The sequence below is a fragment of the Blennius ocellaris genome (assembly GCF_963422515.1).
Source record: "Blennius ocellaris genome assembly, chromosome: 7".
In the NCBI taxonomy this organism is placed as follows: domain Eukaryota; kingdom Metazoa; phylum Chordata; class Actinopteri; order Blenniiformes; family Blenniidae; genus Blennius; species Blennius ocellaris.
In genome coordinates this window covers 20,210,482-20,227,708 of record NC_137656.1, presented here as the reverse complement: position 1 = coordinate 20,227,708, position 17,227 = coordinate 20,210,482, and the positions used below count along the sequence as shown (strand labels likewise).

Here is a 17,227-nt window from a genome sequence, read left to right as displayed (position 1 = left end):
ATGAGCCCACACGCAGAGAAATATCACAGTTTTTTCAGATACCCAGGTACCTGTAAAACTGCTTCTCCCTGAACACGTGAACCAACTAATCTTCCTGAAAAAACAAACTGGTAAAAAACAACAACAACAAAAAAAACAAACAAACACATGAAATAAACCACCAAGTTAGGTGTGAGAAGCATTTTTTTGTGTTATTTACATTGAATATGACTGAGAGTCAGTTCTGTTTTATTGAATCTGCTTCTACCAAATAATAGTTTGTTTTTTGTTTTTTTGCACAAACAGTTGTGAAAGGCCTACCATAATTGTGAACGGTTATTACTATTTGTATTATATATATTTGAAATCTTAGTTTAGTATCAGTCTGGCAGACAGGAATATGGACATTGCACTATTTAAAGAGTCATTTTAAGTTACTCATTGATTGTGATTGTTGTTGTTGTCTTACTGTTTACTGTTTAAGTTTTGACAGTGTGATAAAAATAGTTCCAAATGTGAGGAACTGATTCCCGTTCCTTATGTTCAATCTGGTTCCAAATCCCAATGCTGTGAAAACGTCTGTTTTTTGTGTTGTGCTTTTTAAGAGGACAAAAAGAAAAAGCATAAAGTGAATCATAGGTCTCATAGATTATAAGCAAAATGTGAACTTTTTGTTAAATTTGCTGCTTATGAGGATTGGAATAAAGAATAAATCCCCTGCCACTAGTACCATTATGGAATTACAGCATCTTATTCTAACTAAATTTCTGGTATAATTTCTTTGCATCACGTTGACTCGTATCACACCAAATCGCATTGTATCACATTGTCGAGATGCATATCGAATCGTTGTCAGTGGTGGAGATCTCACATGCCTATTAGACAGATGTTCTCAAACTTCATTTTGTCTTTCCCGCCAGTGACAAATGGACAAAGTGATAACTGGAAGAATGTCGCTGACGTCACACCAGTAAAAAGCTTGTCGTCATGGAAGCTCTCACGGTGTGTGATCCACATGTTGGCCTTCATTTCCCAACTGGTAGTCAGAGGGAGTTGTTCCAGTTGCCCTGCAGGTCTGGAGTTGCCTACTAGTTGGAAATGTGAAATGTATGAAATATATGATGACGACCACCACACACTCCTGCATCACTGTTTACCTTCATAGCAGCCTTGTGGAAACATGTTTGGTCTTTGGGTTGTTATTGAGGTGGACAGGAATCGTGTTGCGTTCCAAATATAATGTTTGTCATCTTTGTTTTCTGGAACTCTTTCTGTCCCTTCATTAAACTCAGTTTAATCCAATTTACTCGATCCGTAGATTTCACACTTTATCTGAGGCAGTGTGCATCACTCCGTTTAGAGACCTATACGTCCGTACACATAACCCACATTAAGATTATATTACATGGAGTAGACAATAAGGTTTTACTCAAGCAATGCATCTTTTCACATCTTCCTTTTATAATCGTTCATATTTAGAAACGGAGTCTGTAAATACACAGAGTCTTTAATTTAAAAGCCTCCAGTCCATTCAGACTACTTTAGTGATCATCATTGTAGGAATGGCAGCGTCGGCCTTGTAGCGCTAAAGTGAAGTTTCTGTGCAGTTTTAAATGAAGGACTTTGTGTTGAAGAGCTTTGGGATCTTTGTATAGGTTGATGTTTCATTCACAAAACCATAATAAGAGTGGTTGACACCTCAGAGCCAGGATGCCATCTTCAGAATTATAATTGGAGTAAGAGCGACTGTTGAACTGTTAGATATGTTTGCACTGACCTCTGTGTCGGGTCCAATGCAAGGAATCTTAAAGGGTTCAAGTGCAATTACAATTGAACTTTAACTTTTTAAAACTGTTTGAAAGTCAACATAAACCAACAACAAGCTTTCAGCAGAGCAGCTAATCAGCCAAAACAAATTCAACCATTGTTTTGTTGCTTTTTGAGTAACTGAATATGCCACCTTGTGTGGGAAAGATTGTCCTGCAAGATTACGGCTCCGGCTCCTTCTTACTTATGTCCACTTCCTGCTCCTCTCTACTTCTCCCTACGTCCTGCTCCTCAAAACTACTGCCCACTATTTAATGTGTGCGCTCAGTGCCTGATAAGGTCAGAGGGTATTTCTGATTTGCACATGAAGTCACGAAAATCCTCTGAAGAATTGACGATCCCAAAGAGGGAATCAAAAACAATATGTTGTGTGAAATTACTGCAGGAGTTTGTATGGAGGTCAAAATGTTGTTGCTGTCATTCCTTTGCTTGTGATTCAGTTGGTCAACCTGGACAGGTTGCACATGATGTGCACATTTCTCATGAGGCATGAATAATTATATAATTTCAGGAAGAGGTTTCCTCACAGCCATTCACAATGTACCTGTAATGCCTCCAAAAACTAGCAAAACGTACAAAATGACTATAAGGTGAAACTCTAGAAATGGAAACTGCCGAATAAATCCTTCTAAAGGTGATCATAAGAGAGACATGTGACATGAATTAGAAATTTACCATCCAAAGTTGGACCTCAAAGCAGCTGCAGAGAGATTAACAACTGTATAAAGTGACAGTTTTGAATGCAATCAACCCAAATGTGTCACCTTTTTTATGTCCTTTTAGAAAATATGTCAATCAATGTTTTGGATATAATTATTACTAAGGTGTCTTTTGAATCTCCTTATTCATTCACTTGACTCTGAAGGTCTTATCCACGTTAAAAAGTGTCTTCCCAGCATAGATGCCAATGACCTGCAGTGAGCTTGAGTTTGTTTTATTTCACTAAAATCTTAATTCATGCAAAAACTGACAAACAATACACTGGTGACTTGAGAACAGCAACATCACTGCTTGAGCTAAAGATTTAAATGAGGCTTTTATTTCGTAAAAACCTTTTTTTTTCTTTTGAGTGAAAGTGAAAATCATCATGCTTCAGGTTTGTTTCAGCAGGGAATCATAATCACAGGTGAGAGGAAAACGCTTTCCATGCTGTGCTTGTCGTTTCCATGTGGGAAGTGCGTGGTGAGCCCACTAGAATGGAGTACACTGCTCAGCTATCTACACCACTAAGAGGGGGGCTGTTGTGCTTCCTCGGTGTGGCGGGTTTTCATCGAGGATTTAGAAAAAAAAATCTTGATTCTGTAGTGGTTCCACTGACTCAGTTGTTGAAGGCTGATGTTCAATACGTTTGGTCTCCATCTGTTGTTTGGTTTTGGGTTGAGTTACTTTGCTTTCTCGCACACGGTCACATCCATTCACTACTTTGTTTTTGACTCTTGACTCTCAGTTTCTCGAATCAATTTCATTCAAGCTTTAATTTCCTCACATGTGGTCTCCATGTTTTGTCCTTCCTCTGACTCAGGTTATAACAATAAGTAAATAAATTGAAGTGAACATACACTGTGTGTATACTGATACATAATAACCAATTTGCTGTGGACGTAACATAATAAGGTAATGATAATTGCTGAAGTAAACATCGTTGTTGAGCCTTGGGAGATGCTGTCTGCGTCAGACATGCTTCTATTTTCATTCAAGTCCTGTATATATTGCCCTTTCCTTTGAATCAATATTGTTATGTGGCTTTGTCTGATTTCTTCACACATCAGTTCAGTCTAGTGAGACCAGGAGTGAAATCACATTTTGGCTCAGGTTAGACATTGGGTTGGTGTAGTGGTTAATAGCAGTGGTTGGCTGTCACATCACAGCAGGAATGTCCTTGGTTCAAGTGTATCTCAACCTTAAATTGTACACAGGAAGGTGGATGGATGTCAATATGTTGTTGACTTTATTCTCCCCATTCTATGATATTTTTTCTGTCGTTCTTCAATATTTAATCAGCATTGCTCCCTGCTGTCGATATCCGTTTGTGTGGTTTTGTTTGTTCACAATGTGCTGCTGTCTCAAGTTCATGCTTCCCAGCGTTTCCTGTGTTTTTGTTCTGTTTGTTTTGTTTTCCAAGCCCAATAAATGTCCATTTGTTAGTGGACACTTGCTTCGCTGGCATTTTGTCAAGAGTGGCTTGTTTTGTTTATCTGGCTGTAAACTTTGTGTGCTTCCTTTAGGCTCATTTTAGCTATTGAAAGTTTTTGGACCTTTTAATTGTGCCGGTTTCTACACATGTGTGTCGTCTCCCCTGTTCTCTCCTTGACAAGATAGAAACTCTTGTTTGGTGCATCCATTCAATAAAGTCAAACTCAATAACTATCAAACCATCAACTGCCATTCAATTATATTATTTCTTTACATTCATTAGTTATCATTTTCACTATTTCTAATAAGGTAAATAATCCGATATTTCATTATTTGCCTTTATGCAACAAAAATTACATCTTTTTTATGGCTTAACATGTACTTTGCTGATAAAAAGCTGGAAATATTTTGCTAGTCTGTGAGCGTATGTGTTTTTGGGAGACAATAAACACACAAGCCCTGGACTTTTCCCCCTTATTTCCTGGTACATTAGCAGCTCAGGTGACACCTGGCAAATTACTGGCATGGTACTTGATGAAAATGCTTTTCTGATGAACTGATGGCTGGTAAATGTTTTAGAGTAAATCTGTGAAAAACATAATCCGGTGCCCTTTAGATTCTCAACTAAGACTGGGTTTTTTTTGGTTTTTTTTAAACGACAAGCTCAATTAGCTGATGAGAAATATTGAAACATAAGTTAATCATGTTCAGTGGAATAATGAATATATCATTTCATCATTCAAGCAAAGGGCACTCACAGACAGAGTTAAGATAAGTTTTGTGCTTTTCATCATCCACTCAAAAGTGATTGTCGCCAGATAATTTGACCATCATTTTCATTAAAACCATGTTATTGTCTCTTTTTGTTCAAAGCTATTAGCATTTGTTCAGTACTGAGTGTGAGTCATGTTTGAGAACTCAGTGCGTCAAAGAAATTACTCCTGTGGTAATAAAAAACTTCTGTTCATCCATTCAGCCGGGCCCAGTGTGCTCAATGGCCTCAACGGCCCCACTGGCATCTTACTGCTACAATTAAACTTGGCGACAATCACCGAGATCCCAGGAGGTTTAGCGACCAAGTCTTTAGACTGTATTTGGCATGTGATTCACAGTCTGGGTTAACATCATTTCTGCTGGGTGCCGAAGAAAAGATGGTGGAGAAAGAGAGCGCTGATCTCATGTTTCCATGTCTTATGAGCAGAAAGATTTTAAACAAGAATCTACTGCCAGACTGCCAGCTTTCAGAGACTTTGTGAGAAGTCCAACATGACTACTGGATACAAATGAGGAACTTTTTCTGGTTGTCGCTTAATCAAAGTTGTGTTGAAATATGTATTAGCTGAAATATTGAGCCTTTTTTCTTAATGACGCTTCCAAATTATCCAAACGTGTTGCCTAAAAATGCTCATTTTGATCCCCTCATTAGCCAAGCGACCATATGTGGTGATATTTTCATTCCAAATGAACAAAGATGGGTTAATTCTAATCATGCACAAACAAAATAGCTGTGACATTTAATGAAATAGGGTCTGCTTGGGGAGAATTTCTGGAATTTGAGTAGATGATGAAAAAAACACGAGACTTCATGCTTCTCATGAACAAAAACAACATTGCTGTGTTTTGCTTTGAAGCAGCACCTCTTTCTCCAAGTCCATGAACAACATCTGACTTGATGCTTATGTTTGATAGTATGATCAAATGTTGTGAATCCATATTTAATCACAGGATGCAAAAGAATAAATAGAAAGTTAACAATACGGTAGACATGTTCAGCAACCACTGACGTATAACACAATACATTGATGTACAGTATGACTGAACAGTGTATTAGATATTTAATACGTTTTTTTTTTTTTTTTACACCAATCCAGTGGGAAATATGCCCTTGAGATATTTTAAAGTTGACACGTGATTTTATTCAATTTGATACTTTTTCTACAAGTTTTATGAAAAATAAATACCATGTAGGTAATGTTTTTGTTGTTGTTGTTTTTTTTACTGTTATTATCTTAAAAAGTCTCAGGTAAAAATTGACTCATGGAATACCTTTAATATTTCCCACTTTCAATGGCTTTAAGCTGTGTGCCATTCTTTATTCAATATGATTCTGAACCTTTTAAAATTATGAATAATTAAAGTGTGTTAATAGGATAAATACAAACAAAACCCCATTGAAACATGTTAAGGGTTTGTACAGTGAAACAGTGGTTTCCACTCTTGCCTCGTGTCAAAAACATTTCTGGTTTACACTCTGTTTGCACTCCCTGTGCCTGTGTGGATTTTCTCCAAAACGCTCTGCAGTGACACACCTGTCAGGTCCACTGGGGAGTTAAATGAGTTTCCAGTCGGTGTTGATGTGTCTGTGACTGGTTGTTTGTCTCTGTGTTAGCTTCTTCTACAGGTGGACGTAGTAACGTTCATAAAACAACGATGAGGCATATGCATGCAAAAATACTCAGTTGTCAGTTTTAATTGTTTCCTGAACCAGATAATTGTTTATCCACATATTTGGAATCACACTATGACATGAACACAGACTAGAAAGAGTTTTGTATTTAGACTGAACATGATCATGATTGGCCAGTTGTCTGGGCGCACCAAATTTCTTCCACAATCCAAACATTGTTAAGTAAAGTGTTGATTTTAATATTCCTGCAGGTGGCAGTATGTGTGGATGATCAACTGCCTCCCTGTTGTAAGACTGCTATGAGCTGCTGCCTTTAGAACCCTGACTTGGGTAAAGAATAGAAGGACGAATGGATATTGAAAACAATCCAAGTGTTAAACAGCAGTCAAATGTTTTTTTGCAATCCTGCATTCAAAAAGCCTTTGATCTTAGCTGCACAGTGATACAGTGGTTGGTACTGTTGCCACACAGCGGGAACATGAGTCCAGGATTGTTTCCCTTGGAACTCCCTGAATGTATGTCAATTATTTTAGATTCCCGCAACCTTTGCCTCATGGAAAATCCTCATTATTTGATAAATGTGAGGATAACCATGTGCGCTATATTAGGCCATGTGTGAACAAACCTATAACCTCTGATATGAGCAAATATCTTCAGCGGTGTGCACATTCAAGCATTTCCAGATGCAAGTCAAACAAGTTCAGATGGGACCTAATGGCTCTGACTCCCTGTAATGGAGCACGCTGATTACGCTTACCGTGCTCGCAGGGTCAGAGGAATGAAAAGAGCGAGCACACCAGCTCCATTAAATACCTTGTCACAACCTGCTCCTCAGAGCTAAACAGCATGCAGTGGCAATAATGGCATGTCTAACAAATGAAAAGAGAGCTTTCTGAGGTATTAAGCTAGTTAGATAAAAGGCCAGTGTTGTGCAGAAAAAAAAGTGTATTTTTCTTTGAGGAAATCAGAAAATAACATTCATTTCTGTATTGCTCCATTACTGACACACACACACACACACACACACACACACACACACACACACACACACACACACACACACACACACACACACACACACACACACACACACACACACACACAAGCCTGACTAAGGAGAGCATTACTCGGTGGGGTTTGCAGATGAACAATAATTTGCTGTATAACCCACTCCGATTATTTTGATGTTTTTCTAAGTAGAGTAGAAGGGATATACTTGGGGGGGGGGGGGCATTATTCTGGCTGTTTCACAGTTAAGATCTAAAATATCAGTACAAATAAAACAAATATTGGTAAACTCTCAAGAAAATAAAATGGAGCTCATAGTAATATTTTTGTTTTTGTTTTTGAAAGACAGTACAAGCATTTGTCATAATCATTGATAGGGTAAAAAACAAACAAACATTAAAAACAACAGCCTAAAATCTTTTTTTTTAATCTATAAATGTTAATTATGGGCAAATTAAATCACAGAATACATCAGACTTGTTTTGAAAAATATCAAAAGATCTTAAATTGGAGTTTAGTTGAAGCCATGCTGAAAGGCAGTTGAGATCTGCACTGTCCACAGCACACACTCGAAATATATTGAAGAGCTTTTCCAATTTTATTCTTGCAGATGCTCACATTTTAAACAGTCATAAAGCTAGAGAGGAGGCACAACATAAGGGGGCTTATCAAAGGTTTTTCTTTCCAAAGGATACCAGCCTCAGAAAAGGTCATCTTACAAGATAGTATGTGCTCTTTTCAGTTTACAGCACAGCGACACTGAAAAACCAGGTTACAAAAACTGAAGGACTCAATGAACTGAGTTCTTCTATTTTCTTTGCTTCATCCGAGTCATTATTGCAGAGGCGGCGGCTGATGCCAGCTGACATTGGCAAAAGGTTTCATGCCCATCAAAAGAGAAACAGACCCACAGCAGAGAGACCACACATTAACACCTACCGTCAAGTTTGTGTTTTTTTTTTATTGTGAAAGTGAAGCTGGAGTAGCTGGACAAAACCCACACAGGAAACGATGTGCTCACGCCACGATCTTATGCCTTGCCGAGATTCAAGAGTGTGAACCACTACACCATTGTGACATCGTCAATGGAATCAAAAGAGAGATGGAGCCTCCCTCTGGTCTCTGCATTTTACTTAATTATTTTCCTATAGTGAGACTCTCGACAGCCAAACATGATGCGCAAACTATGAAATTCCATCTCGGAAATGGCCACTTGACTAAATTGACAGTGCAGTGGACTGAAGGCTTTGTTACGGAACCTCTGACGAAACCGTGTACAGTCTCAATAATCCATTCTACATCCGTTACCCTTGAGTTACTATAGTGTGCTTCTTGAAGAAGCAGGCAGGGAAATATTCCTAGGACTAGACAAGCTGCCGCCTGCTGTCACCAGGATGAAGATTTGACGAACCATTTGCTTAGGAGCTGCCCGCGATTCTAATTGGTCATCTTTTAAACATTTCTGACTATTTTTAATAAATAAATTGCCCGAGACCAAAGTGCTGCATTGACTGGAGTGGTTCCTGTGGTGGTTGAATGCAGGAGCATGTGATGCTGCAATTTATGTGTTTAGCGTGTCTTAATGTGTATTTACTGGACGTCTGCTAAACCACCCTCCCAACATAAATACATCAATACATTTCCTGGCAGGTTCCTACTTTACTCTCACTTTGCAAGTAAAAACCATAGCACATCTGAACGACAACAAACAGTTTATATCACACCTTTGTTACATAAAATACAGCTTCACAATTTAAAAAAATAAAATAAATAAATCTAATAAAATCTATAAACTAACAAGGTAAAAATTACATACTGACAAAAATAATCACAAAAAAGATTTGTAATCAATCTAAAATATAATAAGAGTGGGCTGTAAAAAGAAAAGTGCTTAAGACAGTGTTTTAAACTGCTTTTTTTCAGCTGGTAACAGATGGTGGTAAGTGGCAAGCGGCAAGTAAATTGGTAAAGAAAATTCAACAATTTCATAAAAATGGAATGCAGGTTGTTCAATTTTTCTGTGCTGAAACATTTGATGAAGCAGCACCAGCTGAACTTAAAGTGCAGTTTGAAAGATATTGTCAGGTGATGAGAAAAGTATGGATGTGCTATAATCTATAAAATATTGTATACATTCTGTAAGAAGTTGACAGAGAAAATGTCTGTTTTATTCTCATTTAATCTTCAGAAATGTCATCCAGACATATTGTTAGTTTAAGTAATGTATTGCTATTGTTTGGTTTTATGGATAAATCATAGTGTCATCTGTGTTACTATGGTAACCTATGCCATGCTTTTAAATTGTATTGCCAAGCTGAGACATGTCCACTCAAAACATTAATGGGCCTAGTATACAAGCTTGAGGAACACCATATACTGTACATGTTAGCTCGTGGTTTTGTATAAAGATGTAAGAATTTCACATATAAAGTTTAACTATGTAAATATAAGGCCAATACTGGAGAGCAATGCTGTGCTCCTGCATACCACAGACAAAAGAATGCAAAATTCTGCAATATTAGCAAAGACACAACAGCCTGGATATCTTTTAACGGCACTTTGAAAATCATTGTGTGACAATATTCTGTCTAACAATGACCTTGCAGTGGCTTCAGCTAACAAGAAACTGAACATTTCCTCAAGAAATATGACACGTTCAGGCTCCGCATGTGTCAGTCAGGCTGAAAAGCCTCTCCGGCACTGATTTTACATCGTGATGAAAGGCCATGGTTAGAGTGAAGTGGTCAGGGCCAGATGAATGGACTCGGCCACATAGTCCAGGTTGCAGCCGTTGATTGCGCTCATGTTTAGGCAGCCACTTGGGAGCAGGTACACGTGTCTGGTAGTTGACAGGAATTCTACTTGATGATCTACATTGACATAAAAAAAACCAAAAAACCAACACATATGTATTAAAGTGAAAATATTATTGATAATATCACAAGGCTTGCTCTTTATTTCAGAGAGGTCTAAACGTGGTCCTGGAAGGCCACGGTTCAATCTGTCTCTACTTGAACAACACTTACTGCAAAGGGCAGCTTGTTACCAGGTTTCCTGCAGACTTTGATGATGAAACATTTATTAAATTTGGCTGTGTTGGACAGCAAGACATCAAACACATGCAGGACAGTCGCACTGAGGATCAGGATTGAAGACGACTGCTATACTATGCTGAAAAAAAGCTTGCGAAATGAGCCAGATATATACATTAAAATACAGTGCCTTCAAATAGTTTTCAAACAGAAACAGTTCATGAAGATACAGGATGGAGACATTCTGTTAATGTCAATAGAATAGTTTGTACTAAAGCAACCAAAAACAAGATTTATGAAAACTGTGTTTCCGAAAAATGGATGTCACTGGTTAATAATGGTCATTTCAAACACATTTGAACTTCACACTAATGTACCAACTGGAATTTTATTTGAAGCTGAAAATGATCAAATGTATCCTTTGTGATAAAATTTGACTTATTATACTTGCATTGAATTATTAAATTATTGGACACACCTCTCATAAACATTTATAGAAGAAGTGAATCATCATAATTTGGCTCTCAGGTAGTGAGGTAGACATATTTATGGTCACTAAAACATTTAGAGTTGCCCAGCTTTAAGGAAATAGACACCCAGACAATCCTAGTGCAAAACTGCAGTGTCATGCTTCTCACCATTCAAGCCAGTACAACAGAAGAGCCCACGTTGTTGAGTCAGGTGGTCCCAGCAACCCGGGGTCCCCAGAAGCCTCAGCTTTTCTCTCAGAAGGGCTCGGATTAGCATGCATCTCTCAACCATGTGCTTGACGTCGGCTTGCCTGCGGAACACAACAGGCAGCATTATTCAGGAAATCTAAAAGGATTTAGAAATCCAAGAGACTTCACCAGGGAAAGGTGAATTTTGAAAAAGGCCATTGCTTTTTGACACAGCCAGTTCACCTCTCTGAGGGACAGTCCAACATGACTTAAGACATCTTGTAGCAAATCAAACATTCCAGCCACATTCTATACATACCAGACCGCTCGTTCAGATGGGAAATACCTCACCATTCTACAAGGTGGGCTGAGTTGCTGAGCACCGTGGCGACAACGTGTGCTCCTCCCCCGGACGGCTGGGACCACAGCGAGCTCACTATCTTGTCAGCTTGGGACTTCACAGATAACACGAGGGAGTTTCGTTTCAAAATGCACAGCAGGTGTCCCACGGCCTCGCCTGGTGAAGGAGCGAAGGCACAAACGCACGACGGTGATCAATAATCTGTCATCAAGGAAGATTTCACCACGTCGCACGCAAAAAAAAAGAAAAAAAGAAAAGTACATGAGGCTCTAAAGAAAAATCTGTTCATTCACATTGAGCCTGTATTCATCTAGAGCAGAGGCAGGAGTTTCTGGAGGTCAAAGTCCTGAATGGTTTCATCATGTCCTTGCTTTAACACACCTGATTGTATTGATAATAACAGGGTTCCTGCGTGATGCCACGCTCACTGAAATGGGGTGTGCTGTAACAGAGGCACATTGAAAAGTGTGCACACCTTCAGTCTTGCAGCAAACACACTCATTTCTCAATTCTAACATCTTCTCCTGCCATCATTTGCGTCATCGTCCTATAAAACACTGCATTCCTTTCTTCTGAATCGTCTCTCCTTGGAGACCCGGTGCTGGTACAAATGCAAAAAGGACAACTACCGTCCCAAACATTTGTTTGAGATAATTGGAAAAATAAATGAAGTGGGAAGTCACAACGTAGCAAAAGACCCCACAGACTAATGCAATCACTTTTTATTTTTCTTCACATCAATGACATTTGAAATGGAAGTGAACACACAGTTTCAGAAGAACTCTGAGTCAACACTGACACTGTACTGTCTGTACTTCCGCCACATAATGTACAGTGTGTTGATTCACTATAAAACATGTCACATAAACTCAATTTGAAAATGAAACACACATAATTTATCCTTGGCTTTTTTTTTTTTTTCAATTTCCTCACCATATAGTCCAAAGCAATGTGAAAAGGACTGAGCGCAGAAGAGCTCCATTCCCTGAGATTCACAGTGCTGCACAGGCCAAGCGTCCCGCTGTAAGTCCCCATAGCAGAGACCCTGAGCAGGCAGCAGCAGGAACGGCACCAGCCGGCGCCTCTGTCGAAACAAAGCGGCGACAGAGCAAAGGACGAACCAAGTGGGAGTGAAGACGGACAGATTAAAAACTCTTTTCGCCTTTTGTTGAGGAGCATAAAGCAAGACGTCCGTTTACCGTGATGAGTTGCGTAATCGCAGCCCACTGGTTCAGAGAGAGGTCTGCTCCAGTCGGGTAGTGGGCGGATGCTGAGAGAACGACGGCACTGCGCTCGGGGGCTTTCTCCAAATCCTCCAGAAGCCTCTCCAAACAAACTCCCCTCTGCTCGTCATCCCAGTAACAATACCGGCGGATGTCTTGGATCCCTGCTGCCTGGAAGACTCCGGCCAGTGAGTCTGCAGCAAGGATCGAGATGAAAAACCACACAGATCAGATGTAGAAAATCATGAAGCTTTATGGCTAAATCCTTTGTTAGTGCATCAACAGCCGTCCGCCTCGACGTTCTACTAAATAAATATTTGTCCCAGTGTCCAGTTCATTCTTTGTATTTACTTCATTGAATAAAACATGCCAGGTGCTTTGTTGTTTTTCAGGCGCAAGGATTTATTCTAAAGCTGTTGCACACTTTGTACAGAATTTTAACAAAGTTTAAAGTTTATTTTGCCAAGAAAGCTTTTGTTTTTGTTGACTTTTTTGAGATTAAAGTTTTCAAGAGTCCTCAAGGAATGTGATGTGTTTCATAAATGGTTTCATGTTGCGTTCATATGTGTCTTCAGCCTGTGGGCTATATGTTCACTTTAGTGCGGAACACTAAATGTATCTGATCTGTGAAGCTGCTTTGCACATACTCTGTTCTTAAAGCGGTTATTTGTGTCTCAGTTCAGTGACTTTCTCCCTCAAACTCTATTTCACTATTCTGTTAACAAACATGTATATTATCCCCATTGTAGATTTTCAGCAATGTGTATAACGGGAATGCTTTGCAGCCTACACATCTATGCTTTTCTTTTCTTGACCATCAATTCTTTATCCAATATTTAACATCTGTGAATGAGGTACAGATACTGTATGTGGCGGTTGCAAAGGATTCTCTGATTCCTCTAAGGATTCTGTCTCACTGCTTCATTTCACTCGTACATGATCCTTGACACAGTGCTTCTTTTAAACAATTTTTTTTCCTTCTGAATTCTTAGGAATCGTGTTCATGCCACAGTGACATGAATTGCAAGAACATCTCAAGGTCGAGTAAAAAGAAACTGAGAGATAACGGGATGTTTCGGGTTCTCTTTTTATCACAAGGAAAAACTAAGCGTCTCAGACTGGATGGATCGATGGATGAATACATGAGTAGCAGCGCCCAACAGTTACCTCGATCACATTTGGACCTTAAACTAAATCATTCCTAAAGTATGTTCCTTGAGCGTAGCAGAATGAACTCTCCATGTTCTAGTTTTAAATGTTGTTTAGAGGAAGTTAGATTTCGACTACCATCACAGGGAGCGGAGAGGTAAACAGGCCCGCACCAAGCAGCACTAACGTCACACCGGTGCTTCAATAGTTCCGCTCCAAGACGCACTGCAGCGATGAAACCGGGCGTTTGGACCCCAAACACCTGCAAATCACAAGTATTTCTCCAGTCATGTTACGACCCGAGGTGGTGCTGATGTTGTATTAAGTCTCTAGGTGTAAGTGATTGACTTGAGTTATTGATGTGAGTTATTGATGACATGATGATGATGTCGTGTCTCTCCGTTCGTTTGAGAGTGAAATCAAATGTAAATATATAAACATATACACTGCAATGGGACATGGTTTATATGAACACTAGTGGTTACCCGGTTCTCCAGTACAGATGGAGAACTCTTTCCCAAAGTGACCTCTGTGGCTTGCCGACTGAACTCTCGCAGGCCAAGAGACGATGGATACTCTGGATGGAATGTGGGGTCATTGTTTAACTGTTGCTTTATTTTTCCAACAAGATCCGGTTCGTACGTCTTTCCGTCCTCGCTGAAATACTCTGTGAATGAGAGATGTTTAAAACGTGTATTAAACTTAAACACCAAGATGAAGTGAAAATCTTCACAGAGACGGTACAAGAATGTCTCCAAACTACATTTTCTGTAAGTTTTTTTTTTTTTCCCCCAATGAGGTAAGAAGTATCTATGTATGTATTGTACTCCTTTGTTGTTCAGAACAAAATGTAGTGTGCAGTACCATTGGAAAGATAAGATGATAAAGTGTAAAATGAGACCATTTTGAGGTTTGTTTTTCCTGCTTTTTGTTTTTAAAAAATGTCTTATTTCTTCATACCAAGCTTCCAGCTGACTCCATGTTCTCGGCACCAAATTGCTTGTTATGATGGAAGGAAACAGAACCTCCAGTCTTTTAATTGCTTTTTCAATGTTCGATTCTGAGCACGCTGTCCCTGGTTTCCATAGAGCTTCGAGCTGCTGGTTCACAAATACTGAAGGTCAGAAGACACAGTTATTGATTCACATGAACATCGTTGTCCAGGTTTAGTATATTTCACCATCAAACCATATGAGCAATGGCCCAAAAGAAACTTCTTTCAACCTCAGTGAGTCTTTATCTTAGTGTTGTAATTCAATATATAAAGATCAAAAATAATCGTTCTTCTTTTGTTGTACAACAAAGTCGTATTTATCTTTGTTTGTTTTGTTTTGCTCACATGACAATGGACATGTCCATCAACATGGGAATTACACAAATACAGAAAGACATTTAGCGTTCGAGCAACTGAAATCCAATGTCATGCAAGAATATGAAAGGATTTCTGAAGGACGACAGCTGCTCTATCCAGGAGGTGATATAAAGAGGAAGTGATGCAGCACAGTGGTGAACAGGTTTCTGTTACTGGCATCAAATTCACTCTTAACTTGGAATTTAATGCATTTAAGTTGAATTTAAGTTTCTTTGTTCAGCTTTGAGTTGGTGCCTCATCGTCACTTATTATAGAGCATTGGTTTTAAAAAGTGACGACTGAAATAAAAAATTTTTTTAAAAATGCAAAACTACTCTTACCTTGAATTAGTCCCCTGTGAGGTAAACATTATACACCTCTGGACCATTTTTCACCTGGATTCTGGGTTGCTTTTATCATGTGGATGATTTGCACTTGTGCTGCCTCACTCACACATTCAGCTCTTCGGATAACAGCGTTACCCTGCTCATTATCCTCACTGTCGACTTTCAACAAAAACAATGACGCCATGCAGGCCATCTTGGCAGTTTTTCCTTACATGCCGCATTGAAAATATAAAGTGCAAATGCCGGATGTGGATGAGTTAAAAGAATCTGTGAAATGTCTGAAGTGGCAACAATTATTTTTGTACTTCTTGTCACATTTCACCCAATCGTCCCTCACTGGCTGTTTCAGCAAACACTTAGTTCCGAAGGTGTTGAAGGAATTTTTCCATTCACACCTATTGGACATTTTGGAGTCAACAATTAACCTCAACTGCATATTTTTGAAGTGTCATACCTAAAGGAAGTCCAACTGCTGATGACAACGCAACTGCGTCGTTCATTAAGTTTGAATAGATTTTGAAATGTTTAAAAGTGAATAAAATCAAATATATAAAATGTTTTTTTTTTTTTTTTGGGGGGGGGGGGTTCTTTTACTTACTTATTTACTCTTCAGTCTTTTCACTTCTTTTTGTAATGAATCTTATCTGTTTATGCTTGTTTTCTTTATATTAGTTTGTTGTTGTTTCTGTTTTCTTATCCTAAAAAAAAGAAGAAATAATCACAGACCATACAACTGACCAGTAAAACTGTACAATTCCACCCGTGAAATTTCCTTAAATATAATTGTGGAAAAAATGATTAAAAAAATTACATATAAAAGTATTGGTTAGCTATAATAATAATAATAATAATAATAATAATAATAATAATAATAATAATTTATAAAATCTCAAAGTGGTACTAAAAGCAGATACAATTTAGAAAATTATAACCAGTGGAGGGGGAGCATGACGTTAATCATTTAAATAACTTTTAGAAGCGAGATGAAAAAGTATCCTTCTTTTCTTTTTCTATTTTTATATATATATATATATATATATATATATTTTTTTTTTTTTTTTTTGGGTGGAGTCTCGAGTTGCCAGAAACAACAGAGCAATAAACGTATTTATGCAAATGCAACACAACAACCAGACGAATAGAACAACATGATTGCCTGTCATGATCACGAGTTGGGGAAGCGGAACTTCCTGCTCTTGTTCGCAGGTGAAGAGGAGCACAACTCACCTCTGCCTGCCAGATTCACTTTCCCGGCCTGCAGGTGCTTCTTGAAGGCGGACAGAGGCCTTGTTTGCGGGCTCTCCCCGGCGGCGTGAGGGCTGGTCAATACGGACAGATGACCTCCCGCGTCTCCACGCTGGACGGCCCGCTTTCCATCAGGTCCGCTGTTGGCTCGGCTCATCCTGAACTCAGTCGGACTAATCAGCGCAGCCTCTTTGTTTGAACACTGTTGGCAGACGACGGCACGTATTTGGACGGGATGCTGTCGCCATGGCAACACCGGTGATGGGGGACCGTTGTCCCTCCTTTAATTCTCTTCTCTCTGGTGAGTTTACTTTTTCCATTCACCAAACAAGCTGGTGTTATGACGAGTTCTGCTTGGTGGCCGATCAGTGCTTGCAGTGTTGGCAGTGGGAAGACGCGTGGACGAATATTAACTCCATCAGTCAACCATGCTTTATTTATTTAGTACTCACACCAGCAGTGCAACACAGACTCCTTATCACTGAGAATATTTAAGAAGAAACATT

General features: G+C 39.0%; 1 protein-coding gene across 1 annotated transcript; it reads right to left on the bottom strand.

Annotated features, from left to right (window-relative positions):
* Positions 1–10,084: 10,084 nt before the first annotated feature.
* Positions 10,085–16,878, bottom strand: got1l1 (glutamic-oxaloacetic transaminase 1 like 1; the record flags this gene model as incomplete). The annotated part of the gene is made up of 8 exons (XM_080499196.1): positions 10,085–10,224; positions 11,025–11,167; positions 11,397–11,562; positions 12,340–12,490; positions 12,606–12,823; positions 13,917–14,040; positions 14,264–14,445; positions 16,704–16,878. The coding sequence occupies 8 exons, from the start codon at positions 16,876–16,878 to the stop codon at positions 10,085–10,087; spliced, it is 1,299 nt and encodes a 432-aa protein (XP_080355322.1).
* Between the last annotated feature and the right edge of the window lie 349 nt (positions 16,879–17,227).